Here is a 22945-nt window from a genome sequence, read left to right on the forward strand (position 1 = left end):
ACAGATAGACTTTTCTACCTGAAATTTTCCAAAACCAGCCATTACAAATTGTGCTATACAAAAACTAAAACCTCTTGTTGTTGAATTAATATAAGAAAATGGCGAACCTGGAAGTGAAAGGGGTGTACCAGCGGGTGTACGTTACGTCTTAATGGGCCAACCATTTGACTTTTGAGGGGGAGGGTATGGGTGATTTCAGGAAAAAATATCCTGCAGACTGATTTCGAGGAAAAACTAATTCGTGCAAGGAAATACCTGGCGGAAAAAGTTTCAGCACTGAACAGAAATATTTTTCATGGCTTATAATGCTGGAAAAAAAATCTTACATCGTCAAGTTTTTAATGTCAGGAAAAACATTATATCACCAGAGGTTTGGGGAAAAAAAGTCTTACCCAAACCAAATCACCCATTCCCCCGTCAAAGTCAAATGCTCGGCCCCTGACCAAATTTTCTTCTTGCATCGATGGGTTACCAATTTATGTAGGTATGGGGCTCCGCTATAAAAATTTGCTTGCTATAACGAGTTTACAAGGAAAAGTCACTAAAATTGTATGACATCTTAAGAACATTTTAATAGCTGACATATTTTATTGGTAAGACTTTACAGTCAGATAGTTATTGGTTATTGGTTTTATAGAAATGAAGATTCAGAGGGTTTTGGGAAACAATACGGAATTGATTACCTGCTCTAAAAGCAATGGAACAGAGAGCATTGTCATTCCTTCGGAAAACTTCAAAGCACAAGGTAAAAGCAGTGTCACTAGCTGCTCAATTATGAGATAATTATGAGTACTTGCACTGTACCGACCATTATTTTACAAGTTCTACCAGTTTTTCAAACATTGCACTAGGCTCGACCACTTCAGAGCACTTTGGCACCGAGAAGATTGTTTGGAATTAGTTAAGATTGAGTTAAGAATAGCCTATATCATGCTAACTCAATAAAGGGGAAATAAAAGGCCACAGAGCTTAATGTTAAATTCGGTATTGGCTAAACATTTCACTTTTTTGCCTAATCACTTTAATTTTATCTCAGACACTGTCACCGTATGCATGCTTTACCATGGTGAGGTCAGGAAGTGGATACCCGGTGAAGAAAGAGTTGGATTAAACGGGTTAGGCATATAGACCTTTTCATCTCTTACATATTAAACAAATCGACGGTCAAAAAACGATTTTGCTCAAACGCTGTGCTTTGCGTAAGTGTCACGTGACAAATAGTCAAAACACGCGTGATCAGATTACGAGTGACAGAAGGTCAAAACACGCGTGATCAGATTACGAGTGATAGAAGGTCCAAACGCGCTCGATCAAATTGCGTTCTATGCATTCCATTCATTCTTAGTGGAAAGCCAAACGAATGCTGGCTACATACGTGTGACGCATGCGTAATAACTACCTGGAGATTAGGATTGCGGGCTTCTCTTGTCGCCCGCAATTAATTCCTTGCCTCGCGTAGCGAAGGTTTATAATCATGTCTAAATTTGCATAGCGCGTTGAACGTGCGTGGATCACACAGCGAGACAAAAATACGAGTCGGCTTTGCACATACAGATTTTTCGAGAAACGTTGTCGGAAAAAGTGCACGCGACAAGCCCGAAAGGTATTGTGGGCGCTTTTAGGTTCACTGTTTTTCAAAGAAATTTGAAAGAATGGCACGAGAGGCCATGGGAGTATAGTTGTGAGTGCTAAAGGAAAGCAACAAAAGTAGGTTCGACATCGACAGTGTCAGAAAAAGTGTATTGATCACATCCTATAATATCTTTCGGGATAGCCACGTGCAAATTTTTTTTTCGGACAACCTTTCTCGAAATAGCTGTATATCGAGTTTTTGGGTTAGTGGTCGCAGTGACTTCGACGATTGTGACGTCAAGGTACATTTTCAGGTTTCCAAGCAACACGATTTCCACTGGGTGTACTATCGTGTTTTATTCATAAAAGGCTAACGTGTCTATTCATCCTTTGTGAAAAATTGTTTAATTTGTTTTTTTCGATTCTCCTCATGCATATGGCAGGGAACTGCAAACTGTACAACGACCGTCAGAAAGAGACGTCGCGACGGTTGCGAGACACCTATCGGATTTGTCGGCCATTATTCTCTAAATGCGATGAAACGAGTTAAATTAGCGCTTTTAACGACGAAACACTGCTTATTTTCCTGAAATACACCTTCGAATTATTGATTAATCCAGCTCCAACACTACAAACAGCGTCTACCACCAGAATTTTGCGGGAAAAAGCTTTAAAGACTGACAATAGTTTGACCTGCCCAATTGAAGTTTGACGATGTGGCGTAGTAGTCTATGAGACGACTTTGCATGTAGGTGGACAGAGTTCAACTCTCCTCTAAGTCAATTTTTTTCTTTCATTTCTTCCCCTTGTTTGGCCGTTTTGTTTTTACTTTTTAACTATATCTTTTACCTATTGGCATGTTTTCCTTTATTCATGCATACTGCTGGCCCTTTACGGCTTCGCAAGGTTTTGTGATAAACGTATTTCTAGTTTAGCTCTAAAAAGGACAAATTCGTTAAGGGTTGAGAGACTCCAAAGAGGAATAAATAAAAAATTTTGCTCCAACTCCGTACAAAACAATCACTCAGGAAACAAAAGTCTAATAAACCGTTGTGTTATAGGTTGTTTTCCATTTACATGGGCAAACCGGTCATACTCAGTCCACGGTTTAGGCAAATGGTACGCAAAATTCAGGACTGGTAAATTTCGCCCCGGATTCGCGTTTAAACATTGTTCGAATCAGTTCCATTAATGGAAAACGACCGCGAAGGCCTGAAACTGGTATCAAAGATGGCTTTGAAGAATGGAACACGAATTTCTGTTTGAAATATTCCGTCGGGAAAAACAGGACTACCCTTTCAGATGTTCCGTTGCTCCTGGAAATTTTCCGCTGGAAAGACCCAAAAAGTCGTGTTCCATTTACTTTTCAAGAGAATTTTCCGGAATCTTTTTGTAAATGGTAAACAACTCTAATGTGCTTTCCAGAGTGGGTAGATAATTTGTTAACGAGGAAAATTTTAAGGGAGACATATATGACCATTTTTCCAGACGCTGCCTTTAAAAGTCTTTACACTGAAATTTTGCAGAGAGATGTCTACAACATTGTACTTATAAATTCTCTGTTCAATTTTTTCTAACAGTAAAACTATCATGAACTTCACGCTAAGTAATATAATAGGCAGCACATTAGATCCCAGGCCCCAGTTCATCCTTCAGAAAAACCTGTCAGTTATATTACGTTACGATGAGGTATGTTCTTTAGCTAGTAAGTTTATTGATAACTGTGATTAAAATCAGCCGAGAAGGGATTGATTGATAACTGCTTATACTGTTTTAGGATATTCTTGTTTTTTCTTCGTAACCTGAAACATTGTGAAATCAAAGAAAACTCAGTTAGTGACTTGCGGAACTCACCACGATGTAGACTGCGAGCTGACTCTTTCTCCTTTGAGTCACAGTAGGTCGAGCGCATGCGTGAGGGGTGAGCGGCTAAGCCGCGAGGAACGAGGGCAGTCCAGGTAATAGCATTATTTGCAGTGATATTTAGCATAAATACCACACGTGATATTTCAAAATTGTCTCAAATTTCACTCGCCTAACGGCTCGTGAAATTACGTATAACAATTTCGAAATATCACTCGTGGTATTTATGCCAAATATCACTGCAAATAATGCTATTACCTGTACTAATTTGCATAATTTCAATTTTTCGCTCGCCGCGCGTGGCAATGAAGTAAGAACCTGACGACTGCTCACGGTCTAGCCACGGTGAAACCCCTTAATAAGGCGTTGTAAAGTTATGCACTTTCTTTCTTTTGTGTTTCGTTTGTCGCTTTTATTTAGTACCAGGTATAAAAATATCCACGACGGCAACGAGTCATTCACCTTTCTATGATTTTTGTTAGTTTTATCGATCTTACCTGAAACTTTAAATGTCTTTTTTAAGGGATTAGAGGCACATTGTGTCTTCTGGGATTTTACTGCCAAGTAAGTGTGACAGAATTTTTCAATACGCACCTAAAAGGACTTAACAACATCAGGGGTTATTAGTATGAGTTGATTTATAGTTATTGTAGATAATAATTAGACAATTCTGTACAGAAAATATTTCGCTACCGACTTTAATGCCGTTAGAGTTGATAAACTGCTGCCCTTTGATTGGCCTTTCCCTTTCAGCAGTCATACTCAGAAACTATATTTCAGATCAAATTTCAACGGTTCTTGGTCAAGCAAAGGATGTTCAGTGGTCAATAGAACCAAAACGGAAATCACATGCACTTGTAACCACCTCACAAACTTTGCTGTTCTTATGCACGTTGGAGTAGACAATGAGGTTAGCTGGAGCAGCTTTGGCTTCTTGTCCGCATGTCCCAATACAATAACAAGCCGCGAGTAAGAACCGAGATTTTAAGAACCGTTTAGGCTAAAATTTGCTAGTTCGAGCACCTCTACACAAGCACCTGTTTAGCCTTAAAATGTGAAACAGGTTCTATGAAAAATTCTCTCAAATTCCATACATTGCTTTATTGTTGCTGTGTTTCCATGTTTGATATACCGCAGGGTATATCGCTCCAGCGTTGGATCAGACGTTAGTACCTGCGATTTATAGCTATACTCTCACTGACTAGCTAATATCGCAGATTTCCAGAGAGGTAGATGTGAAAATATAGATATCTTCCATAAATTTTAAAAATTTCAATCTTTAGTTGTTATTTGAGCTACAAACTGTTATTTAAACGATATTATTATTCATTCAAAATATTTCCCTAATTCTGATCGGCTAAAAGCACAAGCAAAATTCACCATAACCATTTACTGATGACCAAATTTGAAAGAATTTTGGTTTAACGAGGAAATGACGTCAAAAATGCAGCCCTCTACAGGTTAATGCACCGTTAACCGAGAAGACCTGGGGACGAGATTGAGTTGTTTTCGTTGTAAAAACTAAAATAGCGGACACTTCACGCGTTTCAAGAGTAAGAACTACAGCTGAAACTGGCCGAAATAATGGCTAAAAACATAGCAAAAACAGCAAGAAGTTAAGCTGAGACAACTCGGAGGGCGACACCTGCTATTTGGAGAATATTTGAGGAGCTGGACAAACCTAAACGTAAACTATCGAAGATAAACTTAGGATCGATGCAGGTAAGCTTGTTTTCGCTATGTTTTTAAACTAGGAATTATTTTTAATGAATAATAAAACAATTATTGAATTCGGCTTTCGTATCATATGAAGAATTATGGAGATCTCGGAGGATGTCATCCGCCTCGGCCTACGGCCTCGACGGATAACACCCTCCTCGATCTCCATAATTCTTCATAAGATACGAAAGCCGAATTCATTAATTGTTAATTATTGTATAAGAGTTCAATTAACTGTTGGTGCTAAGACAAGGCATTACAATACATGTAAAATTACATTTAAAATTCATGTTGTAACTGCTTCAGTTTTTCTTCTTAAATTGATTTTTACACAAATTTTAATTTGATATGCAGATGTGATATAAAGAATAAACTAAACGCCTCTAAATATTCAATGTATTTTTTCTTCAGAAAATAAGAACTTATTTAAGAACCTCAAATAGCCTAAATTTGTGCTAATTATACCATTTATGTAAGAAGCTGTTTGGGCTAAATTGGGAAAATGCAGGCTCTAACTCGCGGTTTTTTACTGTACTATGAATGTTAAAATAAATAAGGGGAGCATCTATAATCGTGGCGCCATGAACCCTTTTCACATAGTCATTTATAGTTTTAGTGACTCGAGTGATAAGGAGGCCATGCCTATTTTCGCCATTGAGACTACTTCTTTGCAAAATAATAAGGGGTCCTGACTCTTGTCAATATTTGTCTTAATTGATTTGGCGTATTTGCAAACACTTTTTAAGTTATCTTTCCAACAGGTTCCAGCAGATCATAAGGTGGCATTAAAAGTCATTACTTACGTTGGGTGTGCTCTGTCGCTTATCGGAGAAGCACTCACCGCTGTTGCATATTGCGTCCTCATGTGAGTTACAAATAATATACCGTTATAAAAGAGCTCAGACATTTAGATTTGGTTTTTGTGATATCCGGGATGATCAAGGTCGAGGTAATCGTTTTTAACTCACGCATCCTGGTTTCAAATTCACCAAGCATAACCTGGGGAAGAGTGAAACCTAGCTTGTCGCCTGCAACATGCAAACAGTAAGCGTTTGAACAGACTAGACGTTCAACAGAAAAACATGGGGCTGTAAGAAATTTATCGTCCAACGAGCGCTTTAAACAGATTTTTCAGCACCAAATGTTTAACCGTAGCATATTAAGACGTGCTCTGTTTCTAAACTATTTGCATTGAATCTTAATGCTCAGTAAATGCAAAATTATGACAATAACAAAACCACAAGGGAGGGGGACGGGTAGTCAGCCGCCCTCTTCACAGCCCCTCGTAGCGAAATGAGGCACTGGATTATCTTGTAAGCCATTCATTTATGATTCTTAAATTAAGAAGAAGCAGAAGCACCTTAAGATGGGATTTTCTCGCTTTGAAAAAAATAACATGTCAACGATGTTCAATTATTTTTTGCCTCGTTCAGGGATTTGAAAGAAGACCAAACTCAAATCCACTTTAACCTTGTGGTCGCCATAGCGATAGCACAAATTACGTTTCTTGCTGGAATTGATGCCACAGAAGTTAAGGTAAGCTAAAGATGTAAGTTAATCTGAAAGATAAAGAAATAATGAGCATTTTGTTGGCTTGGATGATAAATTGATCGCCAAAACATTTAAAAAGAAAAATCAAAAATGAAAGACTTTTGGATGTAAAAGAGTTGAGTTTTGAATAACTTAATATCATTAGATGATATTCCCATGAGCTCGATTTTAAGCAAATGTGCTAAAAATTGTGGCTCAGTGGTCGAGTGCTCTTTAGTTCTCTTTAGTATCTTTGGTTTATTTTTTACTTTTAATCATCTATTTTTTTGTGGGGGGGAAGGTTGGTAAAAAACGTGCCGTTATGGACTGAATGTGATGACGGTGAACCCCGTTTCTTTATAGGAACTGTGTGTGTTTGTAGCAGCCATGATTCATTACTTCTATCTGGTGGGATTTGCTTGGATGTTATTTGAGGGTGTTTACCTGTATCTGATGGTTGTCAAAGTGTTCAATACGGTCATGAGATGGCGCTTGTTCTATGGAGTGGCTTGGGGTAAGTATTAAAGCAAAAGCCTACTACAGAAAATGACCCGGTTGGTAGATCTAGTCAAGAGGTCTTGACTTGTCAGTCCTTTCCGGGATCAAACGCATTTCGTTAATTGATTCCTGGTTTATCTTACTATCCTTACGTACTTACAAGGACTTGCAATTGAGACTTGCTATTCAGAGGAATTTTTACCACAGGACAGTTTTCATAAGAGTGCTACGCTGACGTAGCTGACGTAACCCAACTGAGCCCAACTTTTCATTTTTCTCTTTTTCGTTTTCAATCAAACCTTAGGCGTCTCCCTTTTGATTGTGGTTTTATCGATCGTGATTGCTTCCATTCAAGATGGCGGGATAGAAAGCTATGTTCATGATCATTTGTAAGTAAACAAACCAGATCTTAATACTACCGAACAAAACGGAGCAAGAAAAACTTGGAGGTTTCAAGAATCCATTTATTTTTTTATTACCATTTTTTATTTATTTATTTATTGCAAAGTTCCTTAATATGAAATTTGCCAAAACTGCCTTTTTCAGAGGAATTATTATCAGCACGTTCATGTTACAGGCCTAAAAAATTGGTTTTCAAACAATTGAAAATTTTTAAATAAGTCTTCGTAGGCTTTTTCTTCAACATGTCCAATTTTAACCGTCAAGTTTTATCAAGCAATCCTTTCTTAGTAACACCTTGATTTTCTATATTTTTTTCAGTTGCTGGGTTTCCTTCAAAAATAACCTTATCTGGACGTTTGTTGCGCCTGTTCTCTTAGTTTGCACGGTAAGGGTAAGAAAGTGAAAATGTCCCATAAAGTGAATGAGTTTGTTAAGAGAACAAGTTAAAAAAATGATTGCTTACAGAATATTGAGGCTCATCTGTAACTGATTAAAAATTGATATAATCATCAAATATTTGCAATGAAAATGTAAGACGTGAAACTGAAATTAATAACGATTCATGTAGAAAAAAGAAAATCAGAATATTTAGCTACCTTTCATATCATAGTCTTGGTGGATTACAGTAAGCCCATAAATGGACTGATAGCGGCTACCAGTGGCGCCCTTGTATGCCTATGTCAGAGCTTACTGATAAAATGTAAATATATACCGTAAAGAGGACACGTCTATTGTCCTCTCATCCACGCCATTTCATTTATTCATTCATTTGCGGGTAATAAACACATCTGGGACAGAGCGCTGCGGTGGAGGGGAGGCTGTGACGTCATACTTAGTGTGATATGCTTGAGGTGTTTCATACGTCCGAGCTTTGATCGATTTTTTATCGATTATATTTTATGTTTTCATTTCTTTCTTTCTTTATTTATTTACTGTAGTTATATTTTCAAGACCTGAGAGAAAGAAAGAAACAGGGTCCAAGCTTTCTGCCATCAAAAGACCTCTTATTTTCATGCATTGTCTCCACACAGATAAACTCAGTTTTACTTGCTCGAGTGGTTCATGAGATTCTAAGAATGCAAGCCGACAAAACATCTCATCTGGAAAGAGTTCGACAAGGAGTTAAAGCATGCGTAGTTTTGTTTCCTCTTTTGGGACTGACCTGGGTGTTTGGTGTTCTAAGTGTCACAGATGCTGGACTCGTATTTCAGTACATCTTTACCATCTTCAACTCTTTGCAGGTACTAGAAAATCCAACATGTTAACTTTTTGAGTAGTTTGAGGAAACAGTCGACATTTCGCAGGGGCACTCAACGAGAATATAGTTCAAAACCACTTAAACATAGCATTGTTGAACGTATTTTAGTATTTAAACGATATATATAAGCATATTTTTATCCCCTAAACATTTTTCATCTGTTCGGCTTTCGTAGCTGAAAGTCTAGTGATCCGAAAATTATGGGGATGAAAACTTACCTTTGCGAAAATTTCGGCAAGAAAAAAGGCTTAGATGACCTTTTTAGGGTAAAAATCCGTTAAAAATGGGCAATTATACCATTTTTTAGATGTTCGAAAATCCTAGGAGAGGCAGGTAAGCAAGAAATTTTACAAAAAATGTTCCGAAAATTCTAGATCTCAAATCGTCTTCCGAACAGATATTTTCCGAAAATTGGCGTTGGGTGCCCTGATTTTGCGACGCCACCACTGGTTTCCCCAAGAAATGACGTAAGGCGGAAACGTCCATACTGATGACGTGTAACAACCCAGATCTGGGAAGTGCTTCTTATTGGATGAAGCAGATTTTAACCAATCAGAAGCACTGCCCAGATCTAGGTAGTGACGCGTAATCAGTATGGAATTGCTCCGCTCGTTTCTCCAATGTCATTACGCGGGGAAACTAGTGGTGGTGTCGCACAATGTCAGCTGTTTTCTCAGGCTAACTGACAGCGAGCAAATATCCTTTTATCAAAGTACTTAGCTCGGTGACTAAAAAAGCGGTTTTAATTCACTAATTCGTTCATTTATTTATTCATATAATTTTGCCACACAAGCATTCGAAGTTTACTCCAGGCTTTGACAGTAGTGTCAAGGATTGTAGCGATCGAGAAAATTAACATGAACATAGAATAGTAGAGATGGTGGGCGGTACCTGATACCATGTACTGCGATTAACCATTGACTACAAATTTTGCCCTCATTTCTTCTTTTCTCTCATCCTTATGTATGAACTTAACTTTCTTTTTTTTTGGACGATACACACATTTTTAGGGTTTGTTCATCTTCATCCTTCACGTTTTGAGAAACAGCGACGTACGTGCAGCATACTCTCGAAAGATGCAGAAGAGGAATGCAGCAAAAAGCGTGAAAAACTCTCAAGAAAACCGCAATACAATCGGATTATGGTCAAGCACAGTGACGAATGAACCAAGTTGTACAAAAGAACCTAGCAGTGCCTCTCTAAGATCATCGGTTGGAGTAAAAAGCAAGATTGACAATGCCCTGCACGAAGAAGGAACCATGACTCCCGTTGACACATGACTGTCACGTAGACTGCACGCGAATTTGTTTTAGTAGCCACTGTTAGAAAATAGAGTATTGGCAAGTTTTCATTATACGTTTAATTCTTATAGGAAAGAGCATAAAAATCCTACAAAGAAATATTACTTCTGTTGACACGTGACTGTCACGTAGACTGCACGCAAATTTGTTTTAGTACCCACTGTTAGAAAATAGAGTATTGGCAAGTTTTCATTATACGTTTAATTCTTATAGGAAAGAGCATAAAAATCCTACAAAGAAATATTACTTCCGTTGACACGTGACTGTATGTCAGTAAGCCATTTCCCGGCGAGTAAAATAAATAAAACTCATTTTCACAAGAGAGGTTGTGCACCTAGCCTCATTTTGAAAGTGAGGGTTTTTGGAACTCGGATGTGGCCTATTTGGAGGAAAAATTTGAACATAGGAGAGGGAGGGAGTGAAAAACTATATACCCCACAGATATTTGACTACAGCAGCGGTTTTAACTGAATGAGAACAGATTTTTGTGTAGCCTGTTCCAGACGTTCAGTAGGGAGAGAGTTAAATTGTAGGCGGTGAGCGATAAAGGAACACGAGAGGAAATCAAAGAAAGACTATCGTCAACTCGTGGGAACGATATTTAGAAAATAATTAAATCATAGTTATTAACTCTGGTTTTCCCACAGTATACTATCTAATATACTATACTATTTAATCTACTATTTTTTCTTTGGAAACAGATACTTTTTTGCTGTTTATTGCACTCTATTAAATAACAGTTATTTAGGCATATATTTATAGAAAACAACAAAACAAATAAGCAAACAAAACAAAGAAGAAACGGAAAAAAAGAAAGAAAGCAGGAAAAAAAGAAAAGTATTGAGTAGGAGTCGACCCGGCACCTTCAGCTTGACGAGACTATACCTTACCACTACACCACTAAAGCTGATTACATAACTTCGGCGAAAAGTCTTAATTTAATGCCTTTTCCATGGAGCTTCCGCCGTTTGAAGATGATCGAGCCGCATTAACCGAGAAAAAAAATGTCAACGCATTCCATGGCGATGAATTTATGAAAGAACATAATTACGCTTTGCAAAAAGCCGATAAACCTCATCTGCGAAGTAGCACGCAAAACATATGTTCTGTTATCTCGATTTCCGCTGTAGTTTTGAAGCTAATGATCAAAATCACATCCGTTTTCGTCTCATACAGGTCCTTAAGAATGTCATGGCATTACATTTTGTCACTTTCAGATCACTTTCCAGCAAGCTGGAATTCAGTATAATCCCCCGTGATCTTGCAGCGTAGTCGAAGAGCAAATGCTCATCTTCTAGTGTCAAGTTTAACAACTGGACGAGTCAAAGGCTCTTAAAATCGAATCCCCAAGTTAACCATCGTACTCATCTGAAAGACTTCTCCATGTCTTAAATTTGGTAAGACCTCTAACCGTACTGTAGAAAATTTGCCACAAAGAAAACTCTGAGTCTGAGCACTAGCGAACGATGCCACTCTCGGCAAAGATTTTGATACAACCGAACTTCGGCGAGCGCGTGCTTCTTCGGAAACGATAGATTTTCGCACTCTCGAGTTCGGACCCGATTAATTACGAAGTCAGTCTACTACGAATGAGTGAGTGACTCATTTGCATATCCCCGTCCCTGCAATAACTCGTGGTACGCTCGCGCGTCCCCACGAGTTAAAAAACGAGAGGAGACCAGGTTCCGGTTGTTCAAACATTGCATAGCGCTATCCACCGGATAAATTTCTATCCAGCGGATAACGCAATAAGTTTCCCGTAATACTTCTCCGCTGGATAGTGATTTATCCGGTGGATACCGCTATCCAACATTTGAACAACCGCGGCCAGGGAGCTCGCAATCAACTAATTTTTTGCCCGCGCTCTACTATCTGAATGCCATGAACAGGTTAATTTTTCTTCTGTGAGTCTCAGAATATTTTGGCAGCTAATTGTAGTTTGCGCAACGCTTGAAAACACTGATAACTGACAAAAAATTTAAAAAAGTATTTAAAAAATATGCTTTTGTCATTAATGGATCCAGAAAGAGTAGATGAAGAAAAAGTCGGAGTCGGAAAACAAATAAAATTGTGGCACCTGAGGTGACAAGATAGTTTGAAATAGGACTGGTCACTTTTGTATTCGAATTATTCAAGTTCAATTTTATAGCATCACCTGGAGGACACAAACAAAATATAGTTTTCTTTTATTGCTTTCTTTTCTTCCTTTTATTTCTTCCTTTTTTTTCTTCTTTTATATTTTATAGCCCCTTTTTGTGTATTTTATGTGTAAGTAAAAAGCAATATTTCTTTCAATTTCTTTCAATTTTTTCGCTTTTTTTTTTTTAATTAAACAACAACAACTCCTGCTTACATCTTGTATAAAACACCATTTTAAAAGCTACGGCTCCAGTTTGAAACCTGAAAAAAAATGTTAAAGGCGCACCATGAGTATACACAGGAAGAACACGTGACTGAGGGAAACGCAAAGCGGGGAAATAAACTAAGGCCAAAAAACTAAAATGGAATATTGTTTAGGTGACAGATTGGAATTATACTCTGCTTCATCACCTTTTTTTTTTGTGAGCCATGATTCTTATTGACGTACGCGATAATTTCCTTTGTCGATTGTATTATAAATTGGCACATCGAACGCAATGAACTAGTCGATATCCCATGCGGGAGCTAATATATTACACATTTCACATGATGCGTTGATTTTGTCTGGTGAAAAAAAAAACAACTTTAGTTCAGTCTTTATTCAAGGCTTCTAAGAACCGAAAACTCATACAATAATCGACTCCTCGATTTTTAAACTCCTTCTTTATATATTCGCAAGTTTGCAGCTTTTAAACTTAATCTGAGGAAGGTGGAAGGCTTTCTTTTTCCCGATTATCTTTGTTTTCGTTTAACTTCTATTCATAATTGCTTTTTAAACCCCCAAACGTCACTGTGGTGTCGTAATTATGTAGTTTTCGGAAAGTCTAATATATTACGCATAAATTTGGTGGCGTTTATGAAGTTTAAACTTTGAAAAAAAAATACTGCAACGTTTGACGCTGATGAAGGAGCTAGAGAGCAATTAGACTGACTTTCGCATGTACACTGACGTTAGGCCATATGAATTGATTTTTCAGAAAGCAGTATTACGTAGTTAACTAAAAACTAGTAAGTAGTTCGTAGTTGATTGGTTATTAGCTTTTTTTTCTCTTTTTCTTTTGTTAAACCCTTTGGCAAGGTCATCACAAATTTAACAGGCATCATAGGGTGGAAGTTAAAGTTGCTTAGAAAGCAGGAGGTAGGAAATCGGAACCTCCTCAATTCAATGCTTTTGTAAGTTAGCTGTAATTTAGCTTTTCATATTTGCCCGTTGGCGGCGAGAAACTGCATCATTAGGCGTTACTGATATTCTATTTTTGTTTTAGCAATAGGTGAGTGATTTCTCGTGCGCCAATAATTGGCTATCAAAAAGAGCCTTTTTTTTTTGGAAAAAAAAGAGAATCGTGGTTCGAAAACAGTTTGACAAAGTTATGAAGAAATTTTATCTTCAATCCTAAAACAAGAGACAACTTAAAAAAGCTGACGTCGACTGGTTAAATCGATGACCAATGGTTGAAATTATATTCTAAAAAGTTTAAACGACTTTTTGGTAATAGGTCGTAATGAAAAGTGATACAAATGATCGAAATTTTCAAAAAGATTTCCAACACGAAACAGAAAATTTATAAAAAAAAAACCTAAAAGGAATTTTTTTTTATTACGTCACCAAGATTAACACATTTAGAAGTAGCCAAGAACAGCTATCACTCTCAAGGCGTCAGCCACATGGGATCACCGATCCCATTTGTAATCGTCTGAGGAAGAAAAGGCTTTGACTGAATCGAATCGCTGGCGGTAGCTTCCTCGTTACATGTATGTTTCGATTCTGCTCCTCTTAAGTGGGGAGTATAATTTCTGGCATATATATAGCGCCACAATTTTTATCTAGTTCATGTTGATACCAAGACACCCTATTTGGTTTATTTGTTTTAGAATTTGAACGTTTTAAAGCTTTAGCGCCCTTACGACGTCCGTTTTTTTGCACTTCTTTGACAGAAAAAAAATCGAAAAATGCTGATTGAATATTTCTTCTCCTTATTTCTTATTGAAATTGATCAGAAAAAAACTTCAGTTTAGCCCTGTTTAGTGTACAGAACATGTTTCACAACAAATTGACTTGTAAAATATGCAGATGGATTAAAGGATGCGTCTCATTCATCACACATGTCCCACGCGCTATCAATCAGTCACTACTTAACTGGAAGTATACAGGATAGGTAACACGTACAATCCTGAAAACTGAATTTACCCATACTGGATAAAAAGGAATATTTTACAACATTTAAACTGTTCAACAATTTACTAATAAGAGCCACGCAAAAGAAAATGATCGCGATAGGCTTAGGGCACATAAAGGCGGAAAGTATATTAAGCAACAGTCACCAGTTTAAAAAAATACGATAAACTGTTTCGCTTATTAAGTATTTGACTTGAATTACCTATTCAGTCTTTTCACCAACACCATTTTACCTTTCGGTTGTCAATCATAACTCTATGTAAACAGTTGTTAACTTAATGGGTTGTTTCATTAAGACTAGGCAATCTTTCCGAACGGTGACAAACCGCAAGCGACATGATATTTAAAAGAGACAATTAAGGTTTAGAGCTTAAAAAAGAATTTTAATTAGTTATATGTTTAGCCATAGCGCAAATACTCGTCTAAGTTACTGAATTACGACAATAGAACATTTTTAGGCTCTCAAATAAGAGAGGTGGTGGGAGAAAATTCGCCAAATAACAATTACAAGATTTAAAAAAAACAATTTACAAACTTTCTTTAACGTCAATGGCAACTGAAAATGCTTTATTTTGACATTGTTCCCAACATGTTTTCGAACGTCACCGACAAGCATTAAGCCGAGAAATTTCTTTCTTTTTTTAAAATTTATTTTAATCATTTCAACTTTCTAAACCTTTCAAACTCAACGACTCAAAAATGAAATTTCACTTTTAAATAAAATTGTTTTCCCATGTTTGCATAATGTTTGTGTCATTGCGTCACTAAGAATTTCACACTGACCCGGAATTAAGCAAATTGGGGAGGCAGCCAATATTCTTTTTTCGCTTTCTTTTTTCAAAAAAAAAAAATTACTTCAACTTGAGGTTAAGTGCAAACATGTTACCTCGCTCAACTTTTACGTTAACGAGCGGCCTTCCACACATTGCCTCTATTTTGTTACGAGCGTAAAAATTACGTTGGTACACTTAGGATTGATTTCCAGTGTCGCGTATTTTTTACGTGCGTAAATTTATATGGGTGAATGAAATAGAGGCAATGTATGAAAGTTCACGCGTAAACGTTAAAGTTAAACCTCGCTAAACGTTCACGCGTACGCGTGACCGTCCATACATTGCCTCTATTTTATTTTACAGTGGAAATCAACCTTAAGACTGTCATTTTGTCATGTGAATCAAATTCTGGAACGAAACTCATTCTGAGTGAAAGTCATTCCTGTATCATGCAAATAGCCGCTAATAGTATTATCGTACCCCTTTGCACACTGTATCATCGAAAAAAAGACTAATATCTTGTAAAGCTTCAAAATTATTTGGCGAGTTATCTAACTAGAATTAGTGTTTGTCAGTATGTCACTCGTTTTCCAAGAATTTCTAATAAGGTAAATTTCTTTCCTTAGACTAATTTGTATCGAAATGTGATATGATATTCTTTGATATTGATTGGTCGTTTGAAACCACTGTTTTACCGTTGCACCGTTAAATACGTACTTATATGATGCCATGATAAATATATTCCACCTGCTCTGATCCAAGAAATTGCATTAACAGTTGGCAGATGGCGTGCTTCAAAAGAGGATTTTACGGGAAGCACATTAAAACCAAGAGGCGTTAAAAATCGACCCGTTTTCGTTATACTATTTCGAGCTAATCTACAGCTCATCGTGAATTGGTAATACGGCGGAGAACCTTTTTCGACTTTATGGAAAGCTGACTGCAAATTTCTGGTAACACAATATTTGGAATCTTACGTTTCGGGTAAGTCATCGCATAAATTTTTGTCGCGATTGTTGCAAAACGACTTCTCGATGCAGTTATGCTCTGTTTTTTTTGCAGTCAGGTGAGAAAGTACCCCTTTAAGTTATGTGCTCGTTTTAAAAATTCAGGCTATGGTTCTTAGCTTCAAACATTTTTTCGCCTTTTTTATAACGGTAGTTTACGCGAGGAAGGAAACTGACATTTAGCCCGAGTTGTAGAAAACATCGGATACCTTTTATTCATTTCTTTTACTTTTAGCAATTTTTGTCTTGTATTTCATTTTCGATCTGCATTATCTATTGGTAAATTATAATTTTAAAAAATTCCAAAAACATGGGCGCACTTACATGAGGGGAAGATAACAACGCTTTCCAGATACAAAGCTAGAGCACCGAAAGCATCCTAGTCACAGTACACTGTAAAATGAAAAGAGCCAAATCGACCCCAAAGGCCAAATCGGCCCCAATTTCTCGAGGGCCGATTTGGAACATGCTGGGCCGTTTTGGACAGAAAGAGCCAAAACAGTTCTAGATGGTACCAATTCGGCCCATCTAATTTCTGAATTGGCTACACTAAAAGCTACTTTGGCACTTCCTCTCAATTTGGCCCTTCCGATAGCCAAATAAAAATTCCGATTTGGCCCCAACAAGGTCTATGCGGAGCGACCGCCTTTTGCCGTCAAAAGGGGCGAAAGGAGACCGCAGTGTTCGGTTGAAGTAACCATACGTCTGACACAATCCAAAGTACAGTCCGTTTAGTCGAGCAAGGAACTAAGATAACTTTAACGTAGACCTAAAACCGTGACGACAGTCAAAGACTGTACGGTAAATCATGGTTTCGAGCGACCCTTTGCCTCGAGCGAAGCTACAAATCGGAAACAAAACTACAATCACGCTTCTGGAACGTTCTGCAAATGATTTCAATGTCGATAACATTACATGATACGTCACGCAAACTAAACGCTGGGAGGGCGTTACAGTACAATATCCCTCGGTATTGATAGCGAACAAAGACACAGCCATGTACATATATTTTCTGATTTATAAGTAAAAGGTTTTTAACATTTCGAACGCCTGCCACGCAGGCACACAATCGAAAACATATTTTACGAATGAAAATGGCGCCTGGCAAACGGCATAGAAACAATACACATCTGGTCAGCGGGCTTTCCCTCTGCACATGCTCTTTGGTTTCGTCCTTTTGGCGTCCATTTGAAACTGCAACGGTTGCGAACATAATAGTTTCTTTGGGGATCAGGAGTCTTGTATTATACTTCTCGATAGCATCAAAGGACATGCAAGGTGTTGTTACTAATTATTTTCGAACTATGGGCCGTCGTTGATCCATCACTTCGCTCTTGAAGTTCGTCGTGAAGAATCGGAGACAGAAGCCTCGTGAGGCGCAACGGTTTTCAAGATGAACTGCACAAATATAACAAACGCTCTCCAAGAATCAAGACTTTGCTGGAAAAAGCCGATAGTAAGACCAGGTAAGCCGCCCTGATTCGCTTTCTTTCTACCAAATGCAAAAGTCTGAGCTATTTTAACCACGTTTGATTAAACAGAATTCAGAGTCACTTAAGTCCACCTTGTTGGAAGACTTTGAAGAACGAGTCATTAGATGCTTTTATTATCTAATGATAAGGAAATAAGTGACCCTGTATTCTGTGGTTAGGCCAGTGGCGGAGTTAAAAAGCACTTCTTCCATCCCCTCACTGTCCCCTATTTAAAACAGGGAGAATGATCAACAAGAGGAAAAAACCTTAAAGCCATTTAGTCGACTTCAACTAAAGAAGATGGTAAGGATGGTGTGGTCTGGTTATACATTTACACTGCAGATTTCAGTACTTGTTTTGTTTTAAAGTAAGGTTTACCTTGCCAATGCATTATTTCTCTTGTCTGATAAATAAGTGCAAAATAAATGCATTAAAAATAGAGAAATTTAAAACCCTTTAAACCCTAAGATCAAAATTTGAATTCTCATTTGTTGCCCCTATTCATTTCCTACAGAAGTAGTGGGAAGAAGTTGATAAAATATCAAGCAAATTGTGTGATCATGTCCATAATTCTCATGAACACTCTGTTCTAAAAAGTATTGATATTAAAAGGAGAAATTTGATGCTGATCACTCTTAAGGCTTAAAGGGTTGAAAGAATAATGTGAATAATATTATAATGATAACATTATGTATAAAATTAGGAAATAGAATTTTAGGTTGCAGAATTCTGCAGTTGTGATTGAGGTAAGAGGGTCTGTCAGTCAATTTGCTTCCAGAATTACTCAGAACTGTGTGTAAATAAACTTGGTGCTCCAAGGAAACTAGTTTTAATTTGATAACATTTCTTCTATGGCAGAAATAGAAAGGCGGGCATCCTTTTGGTAGTGAACAAGGTTCTGCGGCATTGATTGGAGTGCTAAGAGGACTTCGGGAGGAAGTTATCACTATTGTAGAGGTAGGTGTTTTGGGAATACAATGTTTTTCCTGATATTGTGATACAAAATACCACAGGAGTGCTACAAACTCAGCTGTACATTGAACCCTAAATGCTTGGGAAGCCCAGATACAAGTGGAAGTCAGACAAAATGGAGATGCAATTTAGCTTTTATTATGAAGGTATCCCTTGGGGGCCATTCCCGTCACCAGACTACACCAAATGTCACAGAATAATGATGGCTACATAATACTTAATGAATTTCGATTTACAGCTGCAAAACTTCTTGATTGGTGGGAAATACATGTACTAAAATAATCTTTTTGTACCAGGACATGCACACTGTAATTACCTCCTCAATGATGTGTGAATGTATTAGACATAATTATGCTATTATTCTTTTTCCCATAACATAAAGGAAGCATAATTTCAACAAACTATAATTTATACAGTATACCATACATGCATACCTGAAAACTGGAAAAAAGTAATTAAACCAACATTTTTTTGACAATAGTATTGTTATGATCATACTGACTTTTTATGTGTACGCACTGTTTTTTGTGTTTTGATTATTGTTATTATCATTTTTAAAATTACAACATTTGTTTTTATTGCAGAGGGATGCAGATGTTGACAGGAAAATTCAGGATTTTGTTGTGACAAAGGGAGGCACTATTTGCCAGCTTCCTCAGAAGAAGATTGAAGCAGTGATAGTATTGCTTGGGTGTTTTTATGTATTTAATGTATCATACACCCAATGCAAAGCCATCTTGACTTTTCTAGATCAGGCATTGCTTGAAAGTGGACTGGGGTATGTTTCCTCCCTTTTTTAATGACTTGGCAAATGCTTCAGTTCTTGCTGAATGTAAATTCAGGACAACCTCGCAAGGTGTAGCCAAATTGTTGAAATTTTTTTCATGGAAGTTTTCTTTCACCCTTATAGACCATAATTTGGCAATATTTTTTAAACATAATATCTGTGGAGAGTTTAAAACATTTGCCAAGTCATTAAGGGCTGGTTTAGTAGCAAGATACCGAGTCAAAACTGTAATCAAAAGCATAGAGTGTTGATCTAGATAAAACACTAACAGGGTATAATTACTCCAATTATGACTCCTTCACTTTTGATCTAGTGAAAACTTTAAAGCATGGGAACAAGAATTTTGACTGGTAAGTGGTTTATCCTTCGACGATTCCACCCCTGCTTAATCTGGTTTTCTACATCATAAGCAGAATCTGAAGAATAGAAAGTTGTGATGACTCCAATTCCATCATGCTTCTAGTTATGACTTCCCTTGCAACTCTGATTTTTGATTTTCACTGGGTGATGAGTGCTCTTACTACTCTGACTATGACCCTGACTTTGTCACGAGTGAAAACTACCCTTCAAAAAGATTAGGTCAAGTCATTAAAGGCTCGCACTAGCAAGGTAGACAGAGGCGGAGTCATAAGCAGAAGCTTGAGAATTGATATAGCTAAAACATCTTAGTTCATTATTGCTCTTACAACTCTTTTGCTTCAATCTAATATACATTGTCGGAATTGTAGGCAGGAGAACTTGACCAACTCTGACAATCTTTTTTTTTGTCAAAAGGGGAGTTATAAAAGAAACCTTAATTGACTCCAATTCTGGTGGGCTTTAATTAATGAAACCCTTTACAACTTCAATTTTTGATTTTCACTATAGGTTTTAAGTGTTCCTGTGATGCTGATTATGACTTTGACTTTGTCTTTTGTGAAAACCGTTTTAAGAAGTAGTTCTTTTGATCGCACCGAAGACAAGTGTCTCTCTTGGCCAATTTAATTCCTCCAATAATTCTAAATGTTCAATCTAGAAAAGGTTGAGATTAACCGAAGATAATGTTACATAAATAGGTTGGAATACGCGTTGTTATGATGTACACAGATCACAGTAAGTTATTCAGAACTGAATAAATGTTTGAAATAAGCCTTAGTTTGGTTTCATTATTTTACAATACCTAATTAAGGGAAAAAATCTGTAGGCCCCCACCCAAATTAAAAAAACCATAATGGCCCGGTATGGGGCTGAATCGGCTACTTTTGGAGGGGTAGTTTTTAAGAGGGCCAAAATTTGAGGGGGCTGTTTTGGCTACTGGAAAATCCAAAATGGCCCTAGTGTTTTCCATATTGACCCTCTACATGGTCTAATTTGGCCCCGATGCAAGGGCCAATTTAGCCCCAAATTTTGGTACCAAAACAGCCCCATCTCAGTGGGGCTGAATTGGCCCCCAAAACAGTACCATTCTGGACTCACTCGTTTCGGCCCCATTTTTGGGGCCAAATTGGCTCTTTTCATTTTACAGTGTAATATCATGCATTCTCTGCACCTCACCAGTGATAATACATCAGCGACAGCGCGTCACCCATCTTTTCTAAGTCTGAAACTTAAGAATTTCTAAGTCCCTTCAATATTTTTAAGAAAAAAGAAGATCGAAAATGTCATAAGCAAGTATATCGAACCCGGGATCTTAAGCTCCGAAGTCCTAACCCTAACACCTCTACACCATAGAGGATTAGACTATTTCAGTGTTTAAACCTAATTATTATAGCCCGTGCTTAACCCTAACCACTATTTTCAGCGCTCAACCCGACTATTTTGATTAGTTTCCAGTTCATTTTCGGCCAGGGTGACGCGCTGTCCTTGTGGCTTTCGTCAATTTGTGTTCACATCCAAGGTAGACACTGGATCAAAGACAAAAATTGTCTTAAATTCTCAGTGCAGCAAAATATGGGCTTATTTCCTCGTTTGGAGTAATACGTGAAACATAAATGCATTTATGCGGTGACTAAAAAATCTACTTCTTGTTTTAAAAGGACATCTTTTTTTTTCCTTGTGTCAATTTTCATTATGTTGAGCATCTAAGTTAAACACAGATAAAAATTTCAATTCTAACAAATAAGAATTCGTTATATAAACTTTGAAATTATTGTCTTTTAACTGTTGCAAAGGTAAAAGATGACAGGCCGTAACTTCCTGTTTATATCTGTGATATTCCTGTTTACCTGTGAGTATCACATAATTATATTTAGTCCATTTTCTTATATATTGTGTTCTTTTTCAAACAGCCGTTTCCCTACCGCGTTGCTAAAAGAAATAAGACGATCGAGTTAGAATAGCCTGCAGTGCAGGCGTATTTTGGGTGGGCGAAAACTTGTTCGTGTTCGTGATATTGTTGTAGCCGCCATCTTTGATTTTATGACAGTGGAAGATTGGGGAGAGTAGAAATAGTAACCCTTACGGTAGGTGAATGGGCGAAAGAGGGAATGGGGAAGGGGGAGGGGAGAAAAAAAATACGCCTGCCTGATATCATAGTTCTTTTGGGAAACTCCGTATGCTGGCAAACGGAGCTCCTGATTGGTGCGGCATAGGGAAGCAGATCGAGTCTGTCAATTAACTGTAAGTCTATATTGTTTATTCCGTTTCCGTTAGTCTTTTGGAATTGGAGAGGCTGGGAATGTCGAGTGTATTACGCAATGAGAAAGTCAAAGCGATTTCTACACTGGTCATCAGGACAAGATTTGCTCGCAGTACTAAAACCTACACCACTTTTACCTCATGCCAAAATGCTGCTTGTTCCAATACGTTTTTCTTTCTCTTTTGAGGCGTAAAGCCCTTTTTGTCACTAAAAAAGGCTGTTAGGTTCTTTATTTTTGTCCAAAGTGCCTCAGGATCTGAATAACTAAGCGATTTTCTTTCTAGTCCGAGAACGTGATGTTTTCCTGGAATGTTGTATCGCGCTGGGCCTTGAGCTCGTTAGTTTTTTATATTGTTTGCAGGATGTTAAACTCTCACCGATAACGATTTACAGAAGATGAATTTAGAAGAATGAATTGCAGCTTAAACTGAAGCTTCATCAGCTGTGGAGAATTGCATTGTGACTCAGTCAAGATAAAAACAAGGATAAACCCCTGCTTGTTTTTCTAAGACAATGCGAGTCTTTGGACTGGAGCGACTGTTTGGTTGTTTTGTTATTGTCGGCTACTCATTTCCGGAAGAGCGGTCACGGGCGTCTAATAAAAAAATTCTTGATTAAAATCTTATAAAAATCTTATAAAAACTACACACAAAACTTCTGTAACATATTCATAAAAATAAAACGTCCACATCAATGTTATATAAATACAAATTTCCGGCAAAACCCCTTCACAATTCAGAATTCTAAGATACAAATTAAAAACTAAATTTATGTCCACGATAGAAAACTACTTACAATTGTGAATACTTTAAGAGTGGGAAAAGGAAAATCAAGCATTACTATAAGAAAAAAACTATCA

The 22945-nt window shown here is 37.4% G+C and overlaps 1 protein-coding gene and 1 long non-coding RNA gene across 2 annotated transcripts; both read left to right on the forward strand.

The window, feature by feature from the left end:
* The first annotated feature begins 597 nt into the window (after positions 1 to 597).
* LOC140946427 (adhesion G-protein coupled receptor D1-like) lies at positions 598 to 10465 on the forward strand. Its single transcript, XM_073395551.1, has 11 exons — positions 598 to 745; positions 3153 to 3261; positions 3959 to 3999; positions 4216 to 4345; positions 5916 to 6019; positions 6588 to 6690; positions 7048 to 7198; positions 7487 to 7571; positions 7903 to 7969; positions 8616 to 8825; positions 9853 to 10465. The coding sequence occupies exons 2-11, from the start codon at positions 3163 to 3165 to the stop codon at positions 10120 to 10122; spliced, it is 1260 nt and encodes a 419-aa protein (XP_073251652.1). The 5' UTR covers positions 598 to 745; positions 3153 to 3162; the 3' UTR covers positions 10123 to 10465.
* Positions 10466 to 17440: 6975 nt separating this feature from the next.
* LOC140946201 (uncharacterized) lies at positions 17441 to 20598 on the forward strand. The gene is made up of 3 exons (XR_012166817.1): positions 17441 to 17704; positions 18569 to 18667; positions 19267 to 20598. It is a non-coding gene; the product is annotated as an uncharacterized lncRNA (long non-coding RNA).
* The last annotated feature ends 2347 nt before the right edge of the window (positions 20599 to 22945 follow it).

This window comes from Porites lutea, chromosome 8 (genome assembly GCF_958299795.1).
Source record: "Porites lutea chromosome 8, jaPorLute2.1, whole genome shotgun sequence".
Classification (NCBI taxonomy): Eukaryota; Metazoa; Cnidaria; class Anthozoa; order Scleractinia; family Poritidae; genus Porites; species Porites lutea.

Bases quoted from the DNA above. Each gene is read 5' to 3' on its own strand.
- LOC140946427 (XM_073395551.1), top strand. From the start codon at position 3,163: ATGAACTTCACGCTAAGTAATATAATAGGCAGCACATTAGATCCCAGG. The intron at 7,199-7,486 runs GTAAGTATTAAA...ATCAAACCTTAG, and splicing joins GTTCTATGGAGTGGCTTGGG to GCGTCTCCCTTTTGATTGTG. The intron at 7,970-8,615 runs GTAAGGGTAAGA...GTCTCCACACAG, and splicing joins CTGTTCTCTTAGTTTGCACG to ATAAACTCAGTTTTACTTGC.